This window comes from Mobula hypostoma, chromosome 7, assembly GCF_963921235.1.
Source record: "Mobula hypostoma chromosome 7, sMobHyp1.1, whole genome shotgun sequence".
NCBI lineage: Eukaryota > Metazoa > Chordata > Chondrichthyes > Myliobatiformes > Myliobatidae > Mobula > Mobula hypostoma.
Window position 1 is genome coordinate 79,149,089 of NC_086103.1, and position 18,357 is coordinate 79,167,445.

The following is an 18,357-nucleotide window of genomic DNA, read 5'->3' on the forward strand; positions in this document are numbered from 1 at the left end:
GGGGGTTTTCCAGGAACAGTGCACCACTCCCCACCCCCCCAGGAATTGACTTTTATAGACAGTAATTATCATATTTTAATTAGAATTTGAATTTGTTCACTCTCTTGTAAATGCTTGATGTTTGCATTTTGTGTATTTTTGTGTGAATACACCTTTGTAGTTTTTTAAAAACAAACATCTTATGTTAAGGGCCATCGTTTTGCTTTTCCTCACAGGAAATTTCCAGCAGAACACCAATGGAAATTTAGAAAGTGAAATCTAGAAATTTAGAAAAATAATTCTACCTTCTTCATACAGAAACATGATCCCAGTTATAATGGCCCTACCTTAAATTTATGGAATTCAGGCTGCTGAGTACAGACTGGGATTCGAACATGCGGTTTTCTGGATCTTTTGATTTACTATTATTCTACATCAAGCACAAAGGTCTCATGGCTCTCATCAAGATATCCATTATAGCCTTGCTAGCTAACAGCATAATGATATTAATAATTTAAATTCATAATCATTACATTCTTTTGGAAAAAACACATAAATAAATAAAAATCGAAGCATTGCATATTTTGTTTTGCAGGCACCTTGAGGAGAATCAGATCAGCATCATCGAAAGAGGGGCTTTCCAGGATCTGAAGCAGTTAGAAAGACTGTAAGTGACTTTGCACGGCCTCAGTCATGAACTTCTCCTTGACATATACTTCATAGTTTACACTAAACTTTTCAGCTCCTTGTAAAGTGTTCATTCCTGAGGTAGGGAAGGTAGTCAGAGATGCTGCTGAAGGTCTGGGGAATGAAGTATGTGCTGGAGTTTACTAGACTAATTGTGTTTATATCAAAGCAAATTCCGAACAACCACAGGCCTTCTCTAGTCTCTGCTATCCATGCTCAGAATCTCATTCTTCTGTGATTGACTTTATGCTTGTTGCTGCTTCATGCACCAGTGTGAATCTTCAGTATATTTCTGCATCCTCCCTCCTCCCCCGTTACGTTAGTCTCCGTGACCTAGTCCATTGGAACCCATTGATGTCCTTTTAACACTACCTTACCAAGTAATCCACTTCTTCGACAGACTGATTTATTGATTGATTTTCACTGGTAAGTGTGCTCTTCATGTTTTTTTGTGATATTTGTTGTCAAATATAACCAAACTTTAAAGTAAGTGACAGATTGGTCTTAAATGGAAGTTCAACTGTAATTCTGTTTAAAATTTCACTGTGCTCTGTTCTCGTCATTGGGCCTAGGAATAGCATAAATTAGAAACAGATAGTTTTATCAGAAGGGAATCTTGTTCCTTGTTTCACTTTGATTTTCATGGAGTATTGACTGTGGAAGAGTTACAAAACTATTAGTGGCCATTGGTCATAGTGAACATGAGTGTATTCTGGAATAGAAATAGTTTGATTTTTTGATACCTGAGATTAAGATCTCAAATCGATTGTTGTAGTGAATAACGCACAATAGATTATTCAGAAAATACTGAAAATAACCCAATTCTTTTCAAATTGAGCATTGAGTCCACATTAATATACAATAGAACTTTTGAGATCCCTGTCTAATGGAAAAAAAAGTTACTAATGGGACATGAAGACAGTCTAATTTACTGCTTAATAGTTAAAATACCTAATGATATTTTTGCAGTGAGAATTCCAATTTACATATTCCTCCTGGTTCATTGGGACATTTCCACTTCTTTCCCTTCTGCCAAGAAGTCCTTTATGATCTTTTTTTGATACACGTACATTGTGGACTGTCGATTATGAAAATGGAATTGGGAGTTTGTGGTCTTCGGTGATTACACAAACAAAATATAACAAAATGTTTACAACACAGAAAAGACTCGAGTGGTGTAATGGCACATCTCAAAGAGCCACTGCTTCGCATCACCTGATACCTGGGTTCAATCCGGACCACAGGTACTATCTGTGTGGAGTTTACAAATTTTTTTTGTTACGTCATGGGTTCCCTCCTATTCCCAAAGATATGCACGTTGGCTGTTGTGTGTGGGTGAGCAATAGAACCTGACATGAGTTAAAGAGAATGTGAAAAATAACGTAAAAGAGGATTGTGGTAGGATTTCTGTAAATGAGTGGTTGATGGTGTAGTCTCAATGGGCAGAAGAGTCCGTTTTCATGCTGTAAATCTCCATAATACAATAATTAAGTTAACCATATAACCATATAACAATTACAGCACGGGAACAGGCCATATCGGCTCTTCTAGTCTGTGCCAAACTCTTACTCTCACCTAGTCCCACCGACCTACACTCAGCCCATAACCCTCTATTCCTTTCCTGTCCATATAGCTGTCCAATTTAATTTAAACAACAACATCGAACCTGCCTCATGTTCATTGTGGCTTTTTAGTTTCATGCCACCCTTCCACCTTTCTTCACTTCTTCAACCATTTACTAAACGCATCCAGACTCAACCATTTCCTGTGGGAGTGAATTCCATGTGTTAACATCCCCTTTCTGAATAGGTAGAAAAGATATCTTTGAATTAATTGATGGGTTTATTGATAACTTATATTTTTGGTCACTTGCTATACTCTCACACTGAAAGGGAGAGCTCCTCATGTCAACTTATCAAACCCTGGTGTGATCGTTTCTCTTTTCTAGAGACCAAGTGAGCATGATACAAACTTAGCATCTTTTCCTTTAAAAGCAAATATGTTAAGAAACCTAGTTGGAGTCTTTGAGAATAGTGCTTCAGTGAGATTGCAAGGGATGTTTATCAGGATCAGTGGGTTTTCAATTATGTGGTGAACCTCCACAGGTTTTCAGAGATTAAGGTATGGTAATAATATGTAAAATACTGATAGAAAACACAAAGCTAAGGCAAGAATATCCATTTTTTCAGCAGCACAAGTGTTTTAACCTTGAGTGCACTTCCTGAAAGGTATGGCTGCAATTTCAATGCATAAAATGAAGTTGGATAGAACTTTGAGAAGGGAAGTATTCCAAAGCTCTGGGGAATAAAGAAATGAAATACTCAGCTCACACACTAAGTCATGAGTCAGCTTTCTGCTTTATGGTTCTCGATCTCTTGAATACTAGTCCTTCCTAATGCCAATATACTTATCTAAGTCCAATGATCCTATGAATATAGATTTTGGAACGAATCTTAAGAAAAAACTCAAGTTCTCAAAATATGATGGCAGAATATAGCATTAATGGTAAGACTCTTGGCAGTGTGGAGGATCAGAGGGACCTTGGGGTCCGAGTCCATAAGACACTCAAAGCTGCTGCGTAGCTTGACTCTGTGGTTAAGAAGGCATACGGTGCATTGGCCTTCATCAATCATGGGATTAAGTTTAAGAGCTGAGAGGTAATGTTGCAGCTAAATAGGATCCTGGTCAGACCCCACTTGGAGTAATGTGCTCAGTTCTGGTTGCCTCACTACAGGTAGCAGACACCAACAGAATCAACAAACTTATTCGTAAGGCCAGTGATGTTGTGTGGATGGAACTGGACTCTCTCACGGTGGTGTCTGAAAAGAGGATGCTGTCTAAGTTGCATGCCATCTTGGTCAATGTCTCCCATCCACTACATAATGTACTGGTTGGGCACAGGAGTACATTCAGCCAGAGACTCATTCCACCGAGATGCAGCACAGAGCGTCATAGGAAATCATTCCTGCCTGTGGCCATCAAACTTTACAACTCCTCCCTTGGAGGGTCAGACACCCTGTGCCGATAGGCTGGTCCTGGACTTATTTCTTAATTTACTGGCATAATTTACATATTACTATTTAACTATTTATGGTTCTATTACTATTTATTATTTATGGTGCAACTGTAACGAAAACCAATTTCCCCCTGGGATCAATAAAGTATGACTATGACTATGACTATGACTATGGAAGGACGTGGAAACCATAGAAAGAGTGCAGAAGAGATTTACAAGGATGTTGCCTGGATTGGGGAGCATGCCTTATGAGGATAGGGTGAGTGAACTCGGCCTTTTCTCCTTGGAGCGACGGAGGATGAGAGGTGACCTGATAGAGGTGTACAAGACAATGAGAGGCATTGATTGTGTGGATAGTCAGAGGCTTTTCCCCAGGGCTGAAATGGCTAGCATGAGAGGGCATAGTTTTAGGGTGCTTGGAAGTAGGTACAAAGGAGATGTCAGAGGTAAGTTTTTTACGCAGAGAGTGGTGAGTGCATGGAATAGGCTGCCGGCGGTGGTGGTGGAGGCGGAAACAATAGGGTCTTTTAAGAGACTCCTGGATGGCTACATAGAGCTTAGAAAAATACTGGGCTATGAGTAAAGCCTAGGTAGTTCTAAGGTAGGGACATGTTAGGCACAGCTTTGTGGGCCGAAGGGCCTGTATTGTGCTGTATGTTTTCTATGTTCTATGTTCTATGCTCTAAAACATGTATTGCAGAAATTCTGAGAGCTGAGAAGATTTGGTAAATAATACTTTATTATTTTATGACAGAATTCATAAATAGTGATACTATTATCTTCCAGTCTTATTGCTTGAACTTGTATATAGCAAGTGAAACAGCAAGTAGGAGAATATATAACAGAAATGGAATCCCTCCCAGCCACTTATTATCAGATTGAAAATGTAATGTCAGTTTGACAGGGCGATCTCTGTTATCTGTGAAACTGAAGCTGAACCTTCTCCTGATGGGTCATGCAAGTTGGCTGGTAATATGGGTTAGATGTTTAGTTTCTGAAGGTTCTGTTTCAGATATATGAACGTGTTCTCAGCATCGATGTCATGCTTCTAAGTTTCTTGAGAAAGAGAAGTACTGCCTTTCCAAGACAGGACTCTCATTAGTCTCAGAACCTACCATTAGGGATCAATGATATAATGTACTGAATTTTATCAGGCACTAGACATTGAGAGAACACCAAATTATCCCGTAGCATCAGGAATCCAGAAACTGTGAAGATCAGTTCAAAATTCCTGTTTGCAAAACTAAGCCCAGCCTTACGATCCTCTCTAGAACTCTCACAAATAATTGAGGGTATCAGTAATGGTGGTATGGATAATTCCAGTTCTATTGTCCTTATCTTCTTAATAAACACTTGATTTTATCCTGACGAAGGGTCTCGGCCTGAAACGTCGACTGCACCTCTTCCTACAGATGCTGCCCGGCCTGCTGCGTTCACCAGCAACTTTGATGTGTGTTGCTTGAATTTCCAGCATCTGCAGAATTCCTGTTGTTTACTTGATTTTATAGTGCTGTTTTCGTCTTGACAGAGGTGGATGCTTATATAGAATAAGATAATAAATATAATTTTTTGTAGAAAACTGAAGATGCAAAGTAATATTTCACCTTCTGTAAAATCTTCTAAGAAAATGCAATGGTGCAGTGTTCATAATAAATTAGATTAGATAAAAAATCAGCTTTCTAATCAATATCGTATTATTATATTTTACATGTTATTCACAATATACTGTATGGAATACATATTAACAAAATATATGAAGTGCATTATATGCAGCATTATAAATAGACACTGGTTGTTATTAAATTAATATACAGTAGCTCTGTCTGTGTGATTCAAATATATATTTCCTGAACTGATATAATAGGCAAGTCTACATTAATTAAATTGCCAGATCTCTGTAGAATATTTGCACAACGTTCCCTCAAGGTATGGTTTCTTATTTATTACTTTTTTGAGGGAATCTAACGAGGCCAACATTTATTGTTCATCTCTAATTGCCCTTGAGGTTGGGTGCTACTGTTATTTACTACCGTTAGAGTCTATCTTCTACAAAGAACATATTAAATTCCACACAGAACTGACTCAACACCAAATTAGTTCATTCTGTGTTGTAATCATCATAAGTAGTAACCTAGTCAAGGAGTTAACTACTCATAACCAAATATTGCTCCATTAGGAGGGACCTATAATCCACTATATTCTACCATGCAAGGAATGATTTATGATCAGAGATTAAGGGAGCTAGGGCTTTACTCTTTGGAGAGAAGGAGGATGAGAGGAGACATGATAGAGGTATACAAGATATTATAAGGAATAGATAGAGTGAACAGCCAGGGCATCACTGCTCAGTACAAGAGGACACAGCTTTAAAATAAGGGATGGGAAGTTCGGGGGGATATTAGAGGAAGGTTTTTTACTCAGAGAGTGATTGGTGCGTGGAATGCACTGCCTGAGTCAGTGTTGGAGGCAGACGCACTAGTGAAGTTTAAGAGACTGCTAGACAGGTATATGGAGGAATTTAAGGTGGGGGGTTATATGGGAGGCAGGGTTTGAAGGTCGGCACAACATTGTGGGCCAAAGAGCCTCTACTGTGCTGTACTATTCTATGTTCTATGAATACTTTTATTTCTTCCAAATTAGAATAAGAACACAATGGGTAATTATTATTATTGATATTTTTATTCCATAAGTCTCCAAAGTCTGCATGGATGTCAAGCTCCAAAATGCCATTGCTGCTACAGTTACAGAAACAGTTTTAATTATGAGGAAGAAGATCCAAATTAGCTTTATTGACTACAAAATTTAGAATGGATACCAGTAACCTTGAAAAGTTCGAACTTAATTAACTGAATTACTTGTTTAGACTGTATTTCTGTAAGTATTCTCAATTGGAATATCAATAGTATTGGAGAAGATAAGCACAGCAAACCATCACGGCCACACTGGAGAGCCCTGAGTTAGTGAGTACCAAAGAAGATGCAGTATCAAAGCCATAGGAACACAGGCAGGCCAGTATCAAACCCATTCTGATTTGATAATTGCTGAGATAAATTCATCAAACATTTTCATCACACTCAAATATCCACTTGTATATTTGCTTGACTAAAATTTTCAAAATCAGCTGTTTTCCTTTTCCAACCAGACTTGGCATTAACCACAATCCCATATTCACACATGCTAATGAGTACAACAATATGCCCACATGCTTATGAAAGTCGAGCTTTTTTTCTTCTGTACACCCAGAATCTCCACTGCCCTTTCAAAACCGGCTATCCATGACCTCACTTTAGAAGTTTGCGTTAAAACAGGCTCTTATTTCTGACTGAAGCCCATGTTCATCTCAACCTCTGAAGAGCAGGAATTTCACAGCTGCTGACTCTGTCCCATGTTTTCATTTTCTCTTCTTGTTTACAAGAGACATTTAGCAGACTGGTCTGGAAGGATAAATTATCAGAGCTGAGCTCCTGATAGGCTGCATGGAGGATGATATACAGCAGACCAGGCCTGGTTGTGGTAAACTCTGAATGACATAGCACCCAAGCTGAAACGTTTTGCACATTGTTTACGGGATCCTTTTCTGGTGAAAATGAAAAACGAAAGCATTGCGGATGCTTCTAGGATGTGACCTCGTATTTGCAAACTTGCAGTGCCTGGGTCCTTTTCTGAGAAAATAACTTTATTTTATTTAAAATCTCTGGCTGCAGACACTGTTTGGACATTTACACTTAAAATTATAAGGCTCGCCTTCAGTGCTGAAGTAGAACAGTGGTTTGGAGCATAGCAATTAGAGTTCTGGTAGTGAGAGTGAGAAGGGATCAGTGCCAATGCCTTTTACCTGTGCTTGACAGCATGTGGACTTGTGATAATAAATGGGAATCATTCCCATGATTGTGAGTGGTTCTTCATTAATGCCTTATTGTCCTTGTTTGGTCTTTGAAAGACATATAGTACAGAAACAGGTTCTTCATCCCACCATGCTCATGCCAACTATCAGCAGCCATTTTCACCAGTCTTACACTAATCACATTTTAATTTTGCCAAACATACGTAGACTTCACACAGCCAACACAGGAGGTCAGGATGGAACTCAGGTTAGGTCGCAACACTCATTGTTTTTCTGCCTCCGTTTCCAAGCTGACAACATTTCTTGGTCTGTCTTTAAGTTTAATTTTATCATATTGCTTATTTACTTGGTGTCTTCTTATGCATTCTCAATGCGGCTGAACGACCTAGAAAATAAATGTGTATACAACTTGAGGCAAGCTTATGTAGTTTTGCAGCAAAGCATACCCTATCTATTGAGGATAGTCTCAGTAACGATGATGGTAGAACTATGGGATTGTCATTAAAATTTCATCTGGTTTTCTAATTTTCTTCTGGGAAGGAAATTGCCATCATTAACTGGGCTGGACTGTATGTAGCTCAAAACATAACAATCCAGTTGACTCATTACTGCCTCTGAAATGTCTCGGTTTGAAGGGCAGAACAATGGTAGGTATACCCCATGATTGAATTAATAATTACAAAAAAAAAGTTCCAGCTTCCCCAGTGGCTCTATGAAAAACTATAGCATATGGGTAGATATAAACCATACTGACAGGGGAAGTTCTAACCTCTGTCCCAAGACAACACTGGGGAAGCTGATCACAGCAGAGGTAACTGGTGTACCTCAGAATGATCTAATGGTGGAGCAGAACCTACTGTCAAAAGTTTCCTCTCTTGAACAGCACTTCATATGGTGGTGAAAAGTCTGTTTGAGGGGAGAGGCAGAGTGGCGTTCTGCACCACTTCAAACTAGAAAGTCCTGAATTTTCCAGTGAGGTCCTCACCACTGTCATTCTGAAACTGCTGTGACCTTTGACTCCTTATAGAGTACAGCAGTTGAAAGCCAATTTCCTGCACTTTCTGAGAGGAGGTTAATAAAGCCGGGCTTGTTTTGTCTGGGAAAACTTAGGTTTGATCAAAGAGTTTTGAAGAGAGTATATGAACTGATTTGGTTGTGCAAAAGTTTATTTTACTGTGAGTGTGACATTTATTCTGTAGCCAAGAAATTTATCATTTTCCGGCATTAAAGCAGTATTAGCAATCTCCCATGCGCTGTTTTAAAAATGTTATATGGAAAATTGTGAAATTATCTGACACTGTATTAAAATCAATATTGGAGGCTTCTTTGGCAAGCCTATCTCAAGAATAGTAGGATTTTAGGGTCAAATTTCAGGGGTGTCAGTGACACCTTTTCTCAGAGCTCTTGTCTCCTGATTTTACTCTCACAAGTCAATGAATATGTTGTAAAAAAATCACTCCCTACTTTGTACATAGTTTTCTTCTTCTGATTGTTCTTTCTTTCCTCCCTTTCTATAAATGTATACCTCAGATAAATATTATGTGGAAATTTGTGACAAATATGACTAATATGATATAAATATGATATGTATGTACAGTATATGAAATACAGCTTATGGAAATGTTTGTTTGAAGATGAACTTCAATAAAAAATAAATTACAACAAAAAAGGAAGTGTTGGGAAGGGATGTTGCATGCTCCAGTGAGAGGAAGGATCCTCCAGAGGGAACAGAGAGCCCAGCACAGCTTTAGTTGTGCACACGCAGGCAACTTCCCAATACGAAGGGCATTCTTGCTGTGATGTTGCCAGGTGCAACCTCAATGAACACTTACACTTTGAGCAGCTATAACTTCAGCAAAATGTCCCTTCTATGTGTGACTGCAAAAGGGAAAGTTCCACACTTTACCATTCTTTTCATCCTGTGCAATGCAGCAGTGAATAGCAGATAGTCATGTATGATATCTTCTTCGGTTGACCATCGAAATCCGATGACGACGTCCACTCCTTTAACGGTGAGATCTTTGATGACTATACAGTCCTAACCTGGACCCACAAGCTCTATTGCAGGTGGGACATGTATATGTGGTAGTGGTGGTTGTAGTCATGGCAACCATGGCTGCATTTCTCCTGGCTCTCTTCTGCTGTCTTCTGGTTGTTCTTTCCATCTCCAGAATATGAACCCCATCCCCACACAGCTGTCGCCAAGTGGTACGGTCAGCAGCAACCTCCTCCAGGTCCTCGAGTTTGATCTTGCACTTCCTTAAAGCATTCTTCATCTGATCTTTATAGCGCTTCTTCGGTCCTCCAGCTGAGCGTTGACCATGATGTAGCTGGCCGTATAACACTCTGCGGGGTAGCCGACATGGGGGCATCCTTATCATGTGCCCCAGCCACTGCAGCTGATGCTGGGTGATCATGGCCTCAATACTCCTGCAGTTGGTCTTTACAAGTATTTCAGTGTGAGGCACCCGCTCACGCCGGGTAATTCCCAGGATGCGCTGGAGGCAGCTTATGTGGAAGCGCTCCAAGGACTTGATGTGATGGCTGTAGGTTACCCAAGCTTCACAGCTATAAAGAAGGGTGGTGACACAGACTGCTTGGTACACGGTGACCTTTGTGGAGGGATGAAGGCTCCTGTTCTGAAAGACTCTACGCCGAAGGCTCCCAAAGGCAACTGATGCCTGTTTAATGCGGCTCTGGATGTCATTGTCAATGCCGCTATCCTCAGACAGAATGCTCCCCAGATATTTGAAAGATGGCACTACTGACAGCTTTTCATCACCAACAGTGACAGCAGAGAGGGTGGGTGGGACACTGGTACTCCAGTGGCAAACCACTTCTGTCTTGGTGGTATTGACAGTCAGCCCCATCCTGCTGTACGCTCTCACAACCACAGCAAGGACAGTCTGAAGATCCTCTGGAGTATGGGCCACAAGAGCACAGTCGTCTGCATACTACAGCTCCAGGACCAGCTCTCTACGGAGTTTGGTAGCTGCGTGGAGTCTCCTGATGTCAAAGAGGTTGCCATCTAATCTGACATCCAGTGCCACACTGCTTCAATCTCATTGTGGAGAAGCTTGGTAACACACAAAAGGAAGATGTTAAAGGGCACTGGTGCTAGCACACACCCCTGCCTCACCCCTGTGTGTACAAGGAAGAGCTTGGACTCTTGTCCTCCTATGGTCACCCATGCAGTCATCCCATCGTGGAACTGGCGGAGGATGTTAACAAATCTATTGGGACAGCCAAACCTGAGGAGGACATCCGATAAAAGCTTTCTTTGCACAGTGTCGAAAGCTTTGGAGAGGTCGACAAAGGCCATAAACAGGTCCTGATATTGCTCCCAGCACTTTTCCTGAAGCTGCCGGGCTGTAAAGAGCATGTCGATCGTACTCCTGTTCTTCCTAAATCCACACTGCGATTCAGGCAGCATTGACTTGATCAGAGATTAAGGGAGCTAGGGCTTTACTCTTTGGAGAGAAGGAGGATGAGACGAGACATGATCGAGATGTACAAGATAATAAGAGGAATAGATAGAGTGGATAGCCAGTGCCTCTTCCCTGGGGCACCACTGCTCAATACAAGAGGACATGGCTTTAAGGTAAGGGGTGGGAAGTTCAAGGGGGATATTAGAGGAAGGTTTTTTACTCAGAGAGTGGTTGGTGCGTGGAATGCACTGCCTGAGTCAGTGGTGGAGGCAGATACACTAGTGAAGTTTAAGAGACTACTAGACAGGTATATGGAGGAATTTAAGGTGGGGACTTATATGGGAGGCAGGGTTTGAGGGTCGGCACAACATTGCGGGCCAAAGGGACTGTACTGTGCTGTACTATTCTATGTCTATGTCTATGACTTGGTGATATTGCTGGTGAGTCTCTGAAGCATCACCTTAGCCAGGACCTTTCCAGCAACAGAAAGGAGTGATATGCCCCTGCTATTGCCTCAGATGGCCTTGTCACCCTTGTTCTTATAAATGACAATGATGTTTGCATTTCTCCATTGCTGTGGGATGTTCTCAGTCCAGGTCTTGGTGATGTACTGGTAGAGGGTGCGCATACACATGTACCCTCCGTTCTTCAGTAACTCAGCAGGGATATTGTCAGTGCCAGGGGACTTGTTGTTCTTAAGGACAGCTGATAGAACCTCCTGGAAGGTTGGTGGTAGACTGAGGTCGTGGATAGGAGGAAGTTCAGGCAGTTCATCCAGGATGGTGGGGTCTGTGTCAGAGTCCTGATTAAGCAGGGTGTTAAAATGCTCAGCCCACCTCAGCAGAATGGTATTCTGATTCTTCAGAAGTGTTAGACCATCTGCTGTTTTCAGGAGAGTAACGCATTGATTTATTGGGCCGTAGATGGTTTTGACAGCGTTGTAAAAATTATGCATGTCATTATTATCGGCAAAGGACTGGATTTCATGTGCCTTTTCAGTCCACCACTCATTTTGTACGGCCCGTATTGCCTTTTGCACTTTCCTCCGAGCTGCCTGCCAATGCTGCCTGATGCTGGTGGATGAAGGGTTGTCTAAAGTTGCCCGGTGTGCTTTGTGCATGTCCTTAAGCAAGTTGTGGATGGTGTCTGAGTTATCATCAAACCAGTCTTGGTGATTCCTGCTCTTATGGCCGATGGATTGGGCTGCTGCCTCATGGAGCACAGAGCTTATATGAGTCCACTGTTGTTCCATGGTATTTTCTGAGCTCAGACAAGGTTCCAGCTCCCTTAAGGTCTCAGCTAGGATGCGTCGAAACTCAGTTCTTGCTTCTGTGTTTCTCAGGCGGTTGCAATTTAGCTGCTTTTTATTGGGTTTTTGCAGCCGTAAGCGGGGACGCACTTTCATATGGAGCTTGGCCACAATCATACGGTGGTCGGTCCAGCACTCTGCATCTCTCATGGCACGGGTGATGAGAACATCCTTGATCAGACACTGGATGAAGCTCTTTGCCGGATCCCTAAGAATGATAAGATCCTTTTGCTTTGGGACTTTAACGTGAGGGTGGGACAGAACAACAGGATATGGAGTGGAGTGCTAGGTAGGCATGGTATTGGCAAGGTGAATGCAAATGGCATGAGGCTACTTACTCTTTGCTCTGAGCATAACCTTACCATAACCAACCCCATTTTTCAGCAGAAGGCAAATATGTAAGACATAATGTACCAGGGACAGCATGCAAGGATGCAGAAAAATATTATTTGTGAGTGTGGATGTCCTTGACTTTAACTTTGGGATCAGTACAGGTATTTGGCATTTGTGGTCTTTACATATAGAACATAGAACATAGAATAGTACAGCACAGTACAGGCCCTTCGGCCCACAATGTTGTGCCGACCCTCAAACCCTGCCTCCCATATAAACCCCCACTTTAGATTCCTCCATATACCTGTCCAGTAGTCTCTTAAACTTCACTAGTGTATCTGCCTCCACCACTGACTCAGGCAGTGCATTCCACGCACCAGCCACTCTCTGAGTAAAAAACCTTCCTCTAATATCCCCCTTGAACTTCCCACTCCTTACCTTAAAGCCATGTCCTCTTCTATTGAGCAGTGGTGCCCTGGGGAAGAGGTGCTGACTATCCACTCTATCTATTCCTCTTATTATCTGGTACATCTCGATCATGTCTCGTCTCATCCTCCTTCTCTCCAAAGAGTAAAGCCCTAGCTCCCTTAATCTCTGATCATAATGCATACTTTCTAAACCAGGCAGCATCCTGGTAAATCTCCTCTGTACCCTTTCCAGTGCTTCCACATCCTTCCTATAGTGAGGAAGTATCACAGATGAAAGTTAGAGTTACCTTGTGGAAGGGGCATACCAAAGAATCAGAATCAGAATCAGCTTTGATATCACTGGCAATGTCATGAAATTCATTAACTTTGTCGCAGCAGTACAATGCAACACAGGGTAATATACAGTGGTGCTAGAAAGTTTGTGAACCCTGTGGAATTTTCTCTATTTCTGCATAAATATGACCTAAAATGTGATCAGACCTTCATACAAGTCCTAAAACTAGATAAAGAGAAGCCAATGTAATACACAAAACAAACACAAAAAAGACATTATTACTTGTTCATTTATTTACCGAGAAAAATGATCCAATATTGCATGTATTTTTTGGAAAAAGTATGTAAACCTTTGCTTTCAGTAACTGCTGTGACCCACTTGTGTAACAATAACTTCAACCAAGCGTTTCCAGTAACTGTTGATCAGTGTAGGCTTCGTTTTCCATGTGAGAGTTTTAGTTAATGGCCCTGTTTGGCTTAGCATTTATTGTTTCCTTTTCCCTTTAACACTGTTCGCATTAAAGTCTGTGAGCTATCGACTGCTTCAGTGACTCACTGGCACTTGGGCCCTATCTGCATCGGGTGACAGCACGTTGTGCTCTTGGTGTGATCTTTGCAGGATGTCCACTCCAAGCAACAGTACTGCGTTTCCACCATTTGTAGACATTTTCTCTAACTGTGGACTGGTGAACACTTGGGTCTTTAAAAATGCTTTTGTAGACTTTTCCAGTTTCATGCATCTCTACAATTCTTCTTTTAAGGCCCTCTGGAAGTTGTTTTGATCAAGTCATGGTGCACACAAAGAGATTTTTCTTGAGAGCAGCAGGCTCTGTCAGTAGCCTGACTTTGTGTGCTTTTTTATTGGACAGGACCCCTCTACAACCCACACCTTCAATCTCATCTCATTGATTGGAACACTCGACTCCAAATAGCCTCTGCAGAAGACATTCGAAGGGTCTCAGCCCGAAACGTTGACTGTTCGTTTCCACGGATGCTGCCCGACCTGCTGAGTTCCTCCAGCATGTTGTGCGTGTTGCTTTGATCCCAGCATCTGCAGAGTGTTTTGTGCAGAAGACATTACCCCAGAGGTTCACATACATTTTCTAACAAATATATGTAATATTGGATCATTTTTCTCAATAACTAAATGACTAAGTATAATTTTTTTATGTTTTTCATTTAATTGGGTTCTCTTTATCTAGTTTTAGGACTCACATGAAGATCTAATCACATTTTAGGCCATATTTATGCAGAATAGAGAAAATTGTACAGGGTTCACAAGCTTTCTAGCACCACTGTAGGAAAAAGAACTGTGAATTACAGTAAATATATATATATACAATGGGTATCAAGTATGAAGAACTGGTCATCACTAGGGCCTGACATGACCCTGGCTGAAGAAACTAACAGCATTACATACACGGCTGGCCGCTCAAATGAACCATCTGCTTGAAGCAGGCTCCCACCCTGACTGGCTAACTCAAGGAAAAACAGTACTCATATTGAAGGGTCCTCACAAATGGGCAACACCATCAAACTACTGGCCTATAACCTGCCTGTCCACAACATGGAAGCTCCTATCAGGCATCTTAGTCACCATGCTGAAGGGATATGTGTGTAAATTCCTGAGCCCTGCTCAGAACCAGAGGCTCCAAGCACCAGCTACTGGTAAATAAGCAGTCAGTCATGTGAGACTCCAAGACCCGGCAAACCGACCTAAGCACAGCCTGGATTGACTATCAGAAAGCACACTACTCAGTGCCCCACACATGGATGCTGGAATGCCTGTCTCTGTACAAGGTCAACAAGACACCAAATACCTTTATCAAGTCCTCTATGGGCTATTGGAGGACAAAGCTAGAAGTTAACTCAAAGCAAATAGCACAAGTGACCATCAGATGTAGAATATACCAGGGTGATACACTGTCTCCACTGCTGTTCTGCAGAGGCTTGACCCCCCTCAGTCAGATCATCTCAAAGAGTGGATATGGGTAGAGGGTCAAGACCATCAGCCACCTTCTCTCCATGGATGACATCAAGCTGTATGCCAGGAATGAAAGAATCATTGACTTATGAGTCCACCTGATGAGAGTGTACAGCAAAGACACCAGGGTGTCATTTGGACTGGAAAAGTGCAGCCGGATGGTAGGGAAAAGAGACAAACTCATCATGACTGAAGGAGTTGAGTAACCTGAAGGCCACATACCGGACGTACAGGACAGCTACAAATACCTGGGGATCCTGCAGCCCATGGAAGCCACAATGAGGACACAAGGATGGCTGCAGCATCCAAGTACCTCCAAAGAGTGAGACAGATCCTGAGAATCTAGCTGAATGGGAAGAACAAGATCAGAGCCATCAACACATTCACCCTATCATTCATCAGATATCCAGTCACAATAGTGTGCTGGCCAAGGAACAAACTAGAAGCCGCAGCCATCAAGACCCAGAAACTGCTAACAATACATGAGGGATTCCATCCAAAGTCCAACGTTGAGTGACTATACACCGGCTAGAATAAAGGAGGGTGGGGACATGGAAGAGTCAAGGCCACAGTCCTGGAAGAAATGTGAAATATCCATGAGTCTGTCAGGAAGATGGCCCCTAAGGACGACCTGTGAGGAGAGTACCTTAGACAGCAGGCAGGGGACATGGAAATGGAAGTGGGTGAAGCAGAGCCAGAGGACCAGAGGCCATAACAGGACAAACCACTGCACGCGATGTACCATTGCCAGATATCAGATGTAACTGACATTAAAAAGTCCAACTAATGGCTGGAAATGGCAGGCTGAGGGCCAGCACAGAGGCACTGCTCGTGGCTGCACAAGAACAGGCACAGAGCACAAGAGCAATGGAAGCAGAGGTCTATCACAGCAGACAAGACCCAAGATGCAGACTCTGCAAGGAGTCCACTGAAACCATCCAGCACATAATAGCAGGGTGCAAGATGCAGGCAGAGACAGCATACACTGAACGGCACCAACCAAGCTGCAGGAATTGTGTACAGGAATGTCTGTGCTGAATATGGACTGGACACTCCCAAGTCCAAATGGGACACACCCAAGTAGGTAGCGGAGAGAGACAGAGCTAAGATCCTGTGGGACTTCCAAATACAGACTGATAAACAGGTACTGGCCAAATAACCAGACAGAGTAATACTGGACAAGGAACAGAAAAAAGCAATAGTAATAGATGTGGCAATCCCAAATGACAGTAACATCAGGAAGAAAGAAGATGAGAAGCTGGAGAAATACCAGGGCTTGAAGAAAGGATGTGGAAGATTAAAGCCAGAGTAATCTTGATGGTGATAGGAGCACTTGGGCTGTGATACCTGGATTGGGAGAGTGGCTCCAACAATAACAAATCCCAGGAACAACATCAGATATCTCGGTCCAGAAGAGCGCGTTAGTAGGAACAGCAGGGATACTGTGCTGAATCCTTAAGCTCTCATGCCTCTAGAAAAGTAAATAAATAATGATTTTAGAAAATATATATATGTAGTGAGGTAGTGTGTGCCTTCAAACTTCTGTACCTCCATCCTGATGGTAACAATGAGAAGAGGGCATGTCCTGGGTGGTGGGGTTCTCAATGACGGATACCACCTTCTTGCGGCTCCATTCCCTAACAATGTTTTGGCTACTATGGAGGCTAATACCCATGATAGGGATGAATAATCTTACAACTCTTTTCAGCTTACTTTGATCCTGTGCAGTATGCCATCCCCTCCCATACCAGATGGTGTGATTACAAGGTGCCTTCTTCTGTTGTCTTTGTGGAGAAGTTTTCAGGCACCATCTCTTTTTCTGATATGTTTTTTACTTCAGTTTCCATCAGATAAGCATGTGTCAATTTTGTATGGCAGCTTTTGGCATTTCTGACCACTTCATTTTGAGGGGATAGCTGATCCCACCACCTAGGGGTGTATTTCCTAGGCCCCAGTTTGGATAGGTCTATCTGAGGTTTGTTGGACAGAAGTATATAAAGGCAACCATTCGAAGGACACACCACAATTAACAGCACACTGACAATGTCTCCTCGTGAGGTGACAAAACGCTTACAAGTAAATTGCTGAGATCCGAGAACACCTCAACCCAAACATCAACCACCCGAGCTACACATCTTCTACACTATTTCCAACTTTAACTCAGTCCAATTTGAGCTTTCAGAATTATTAAAATATGGTTTTCTGGCAGCAAAGAGACTAACTAAGACCAGCACAGTGCAGAACCTCACCAAATGCAAATTTTGGGTATTAAGTTACGATTACTATTATTAAAGTGAGCTGGAACCAGAAAATTATTAAGAAGTACATACCCTACTAACTACTGATGTTAGCTTTGCTAAAAAAGAGGGTGTAAAATTGGTTCTGCTTTAGGATGATTTTTGTCCGTATAATGCTATATTTTTCTAGCATTGCGAAATTCTCAGCCTAAATATAAATGATAGTAATTCTAATGTGAAACCTTTATCATTATGCGGATTAATAAAAAGGTTGTGAGGCAATTTTATATTAGAGCTTCGATTCAGAATAAATTGAAATACAGAAGTTAATTTGCATACTAATCTGGCAATCATTCTACGGATAAGGTTAAAATTTCTAGTCAAGTCTGAGGTGAGAGACTCAGTCTTTGGGAATGTGTGAGGAAATAAATTCAATTCATCACCATTCCGTCAGGACGTAAATATGATCCTCATATTTCTGATGACATTGAAGGTCTTCAATTTTCCTAATCATCATTTAATTAACATTTACCTAAATGAACCTTGGGAGGAATCATCCTTTCTAACTATAATGTGCTATTAGAGATGAGAACACTGAAGAATTTTTAAAGAAAAACTAAAAATTCATGGTCTGTCACTTTGTAGAAGAATGGTGAGATGTAATGATTAGTTTCCCACAGTAATTAATTTGAGGGCCTCAACTTTTTAAATGTATGTGCTTAAATGAACACGCCAAATGTATGGTTGTTGAATATGCTGCTTTGCACAAAATTAGGGAGGAAAGAAAATTGTAAAGAGGACAGTAGGAGGCCACAAATAGGTTGGTTATGTGAGTGGGT

At 41.7% G+C, this 18,357-nt stretch overlaps 1 protein-coding gene across 1 annotated transcript in view; it reads left to right on the forward strand.

The window, feature by feature from the left end:
- Positions 1-18,357, forward strand: part of LOC134349406 (slit homolog 3 protein-like) — a 674,478-nt gene that overhangs the window by 65,820 nt on the left and 590,301 nt on the right. Inside the window, exon 3 of the mRNA XM_063053662.1 lies at positions 575-646. Within this exon, the coding sequence (XP_062909732.1) occupies positions 575-646 (72 nt within the window). The remainder of the gene's footprint in view (positions 1-574; positions 647-18,357) is intronic.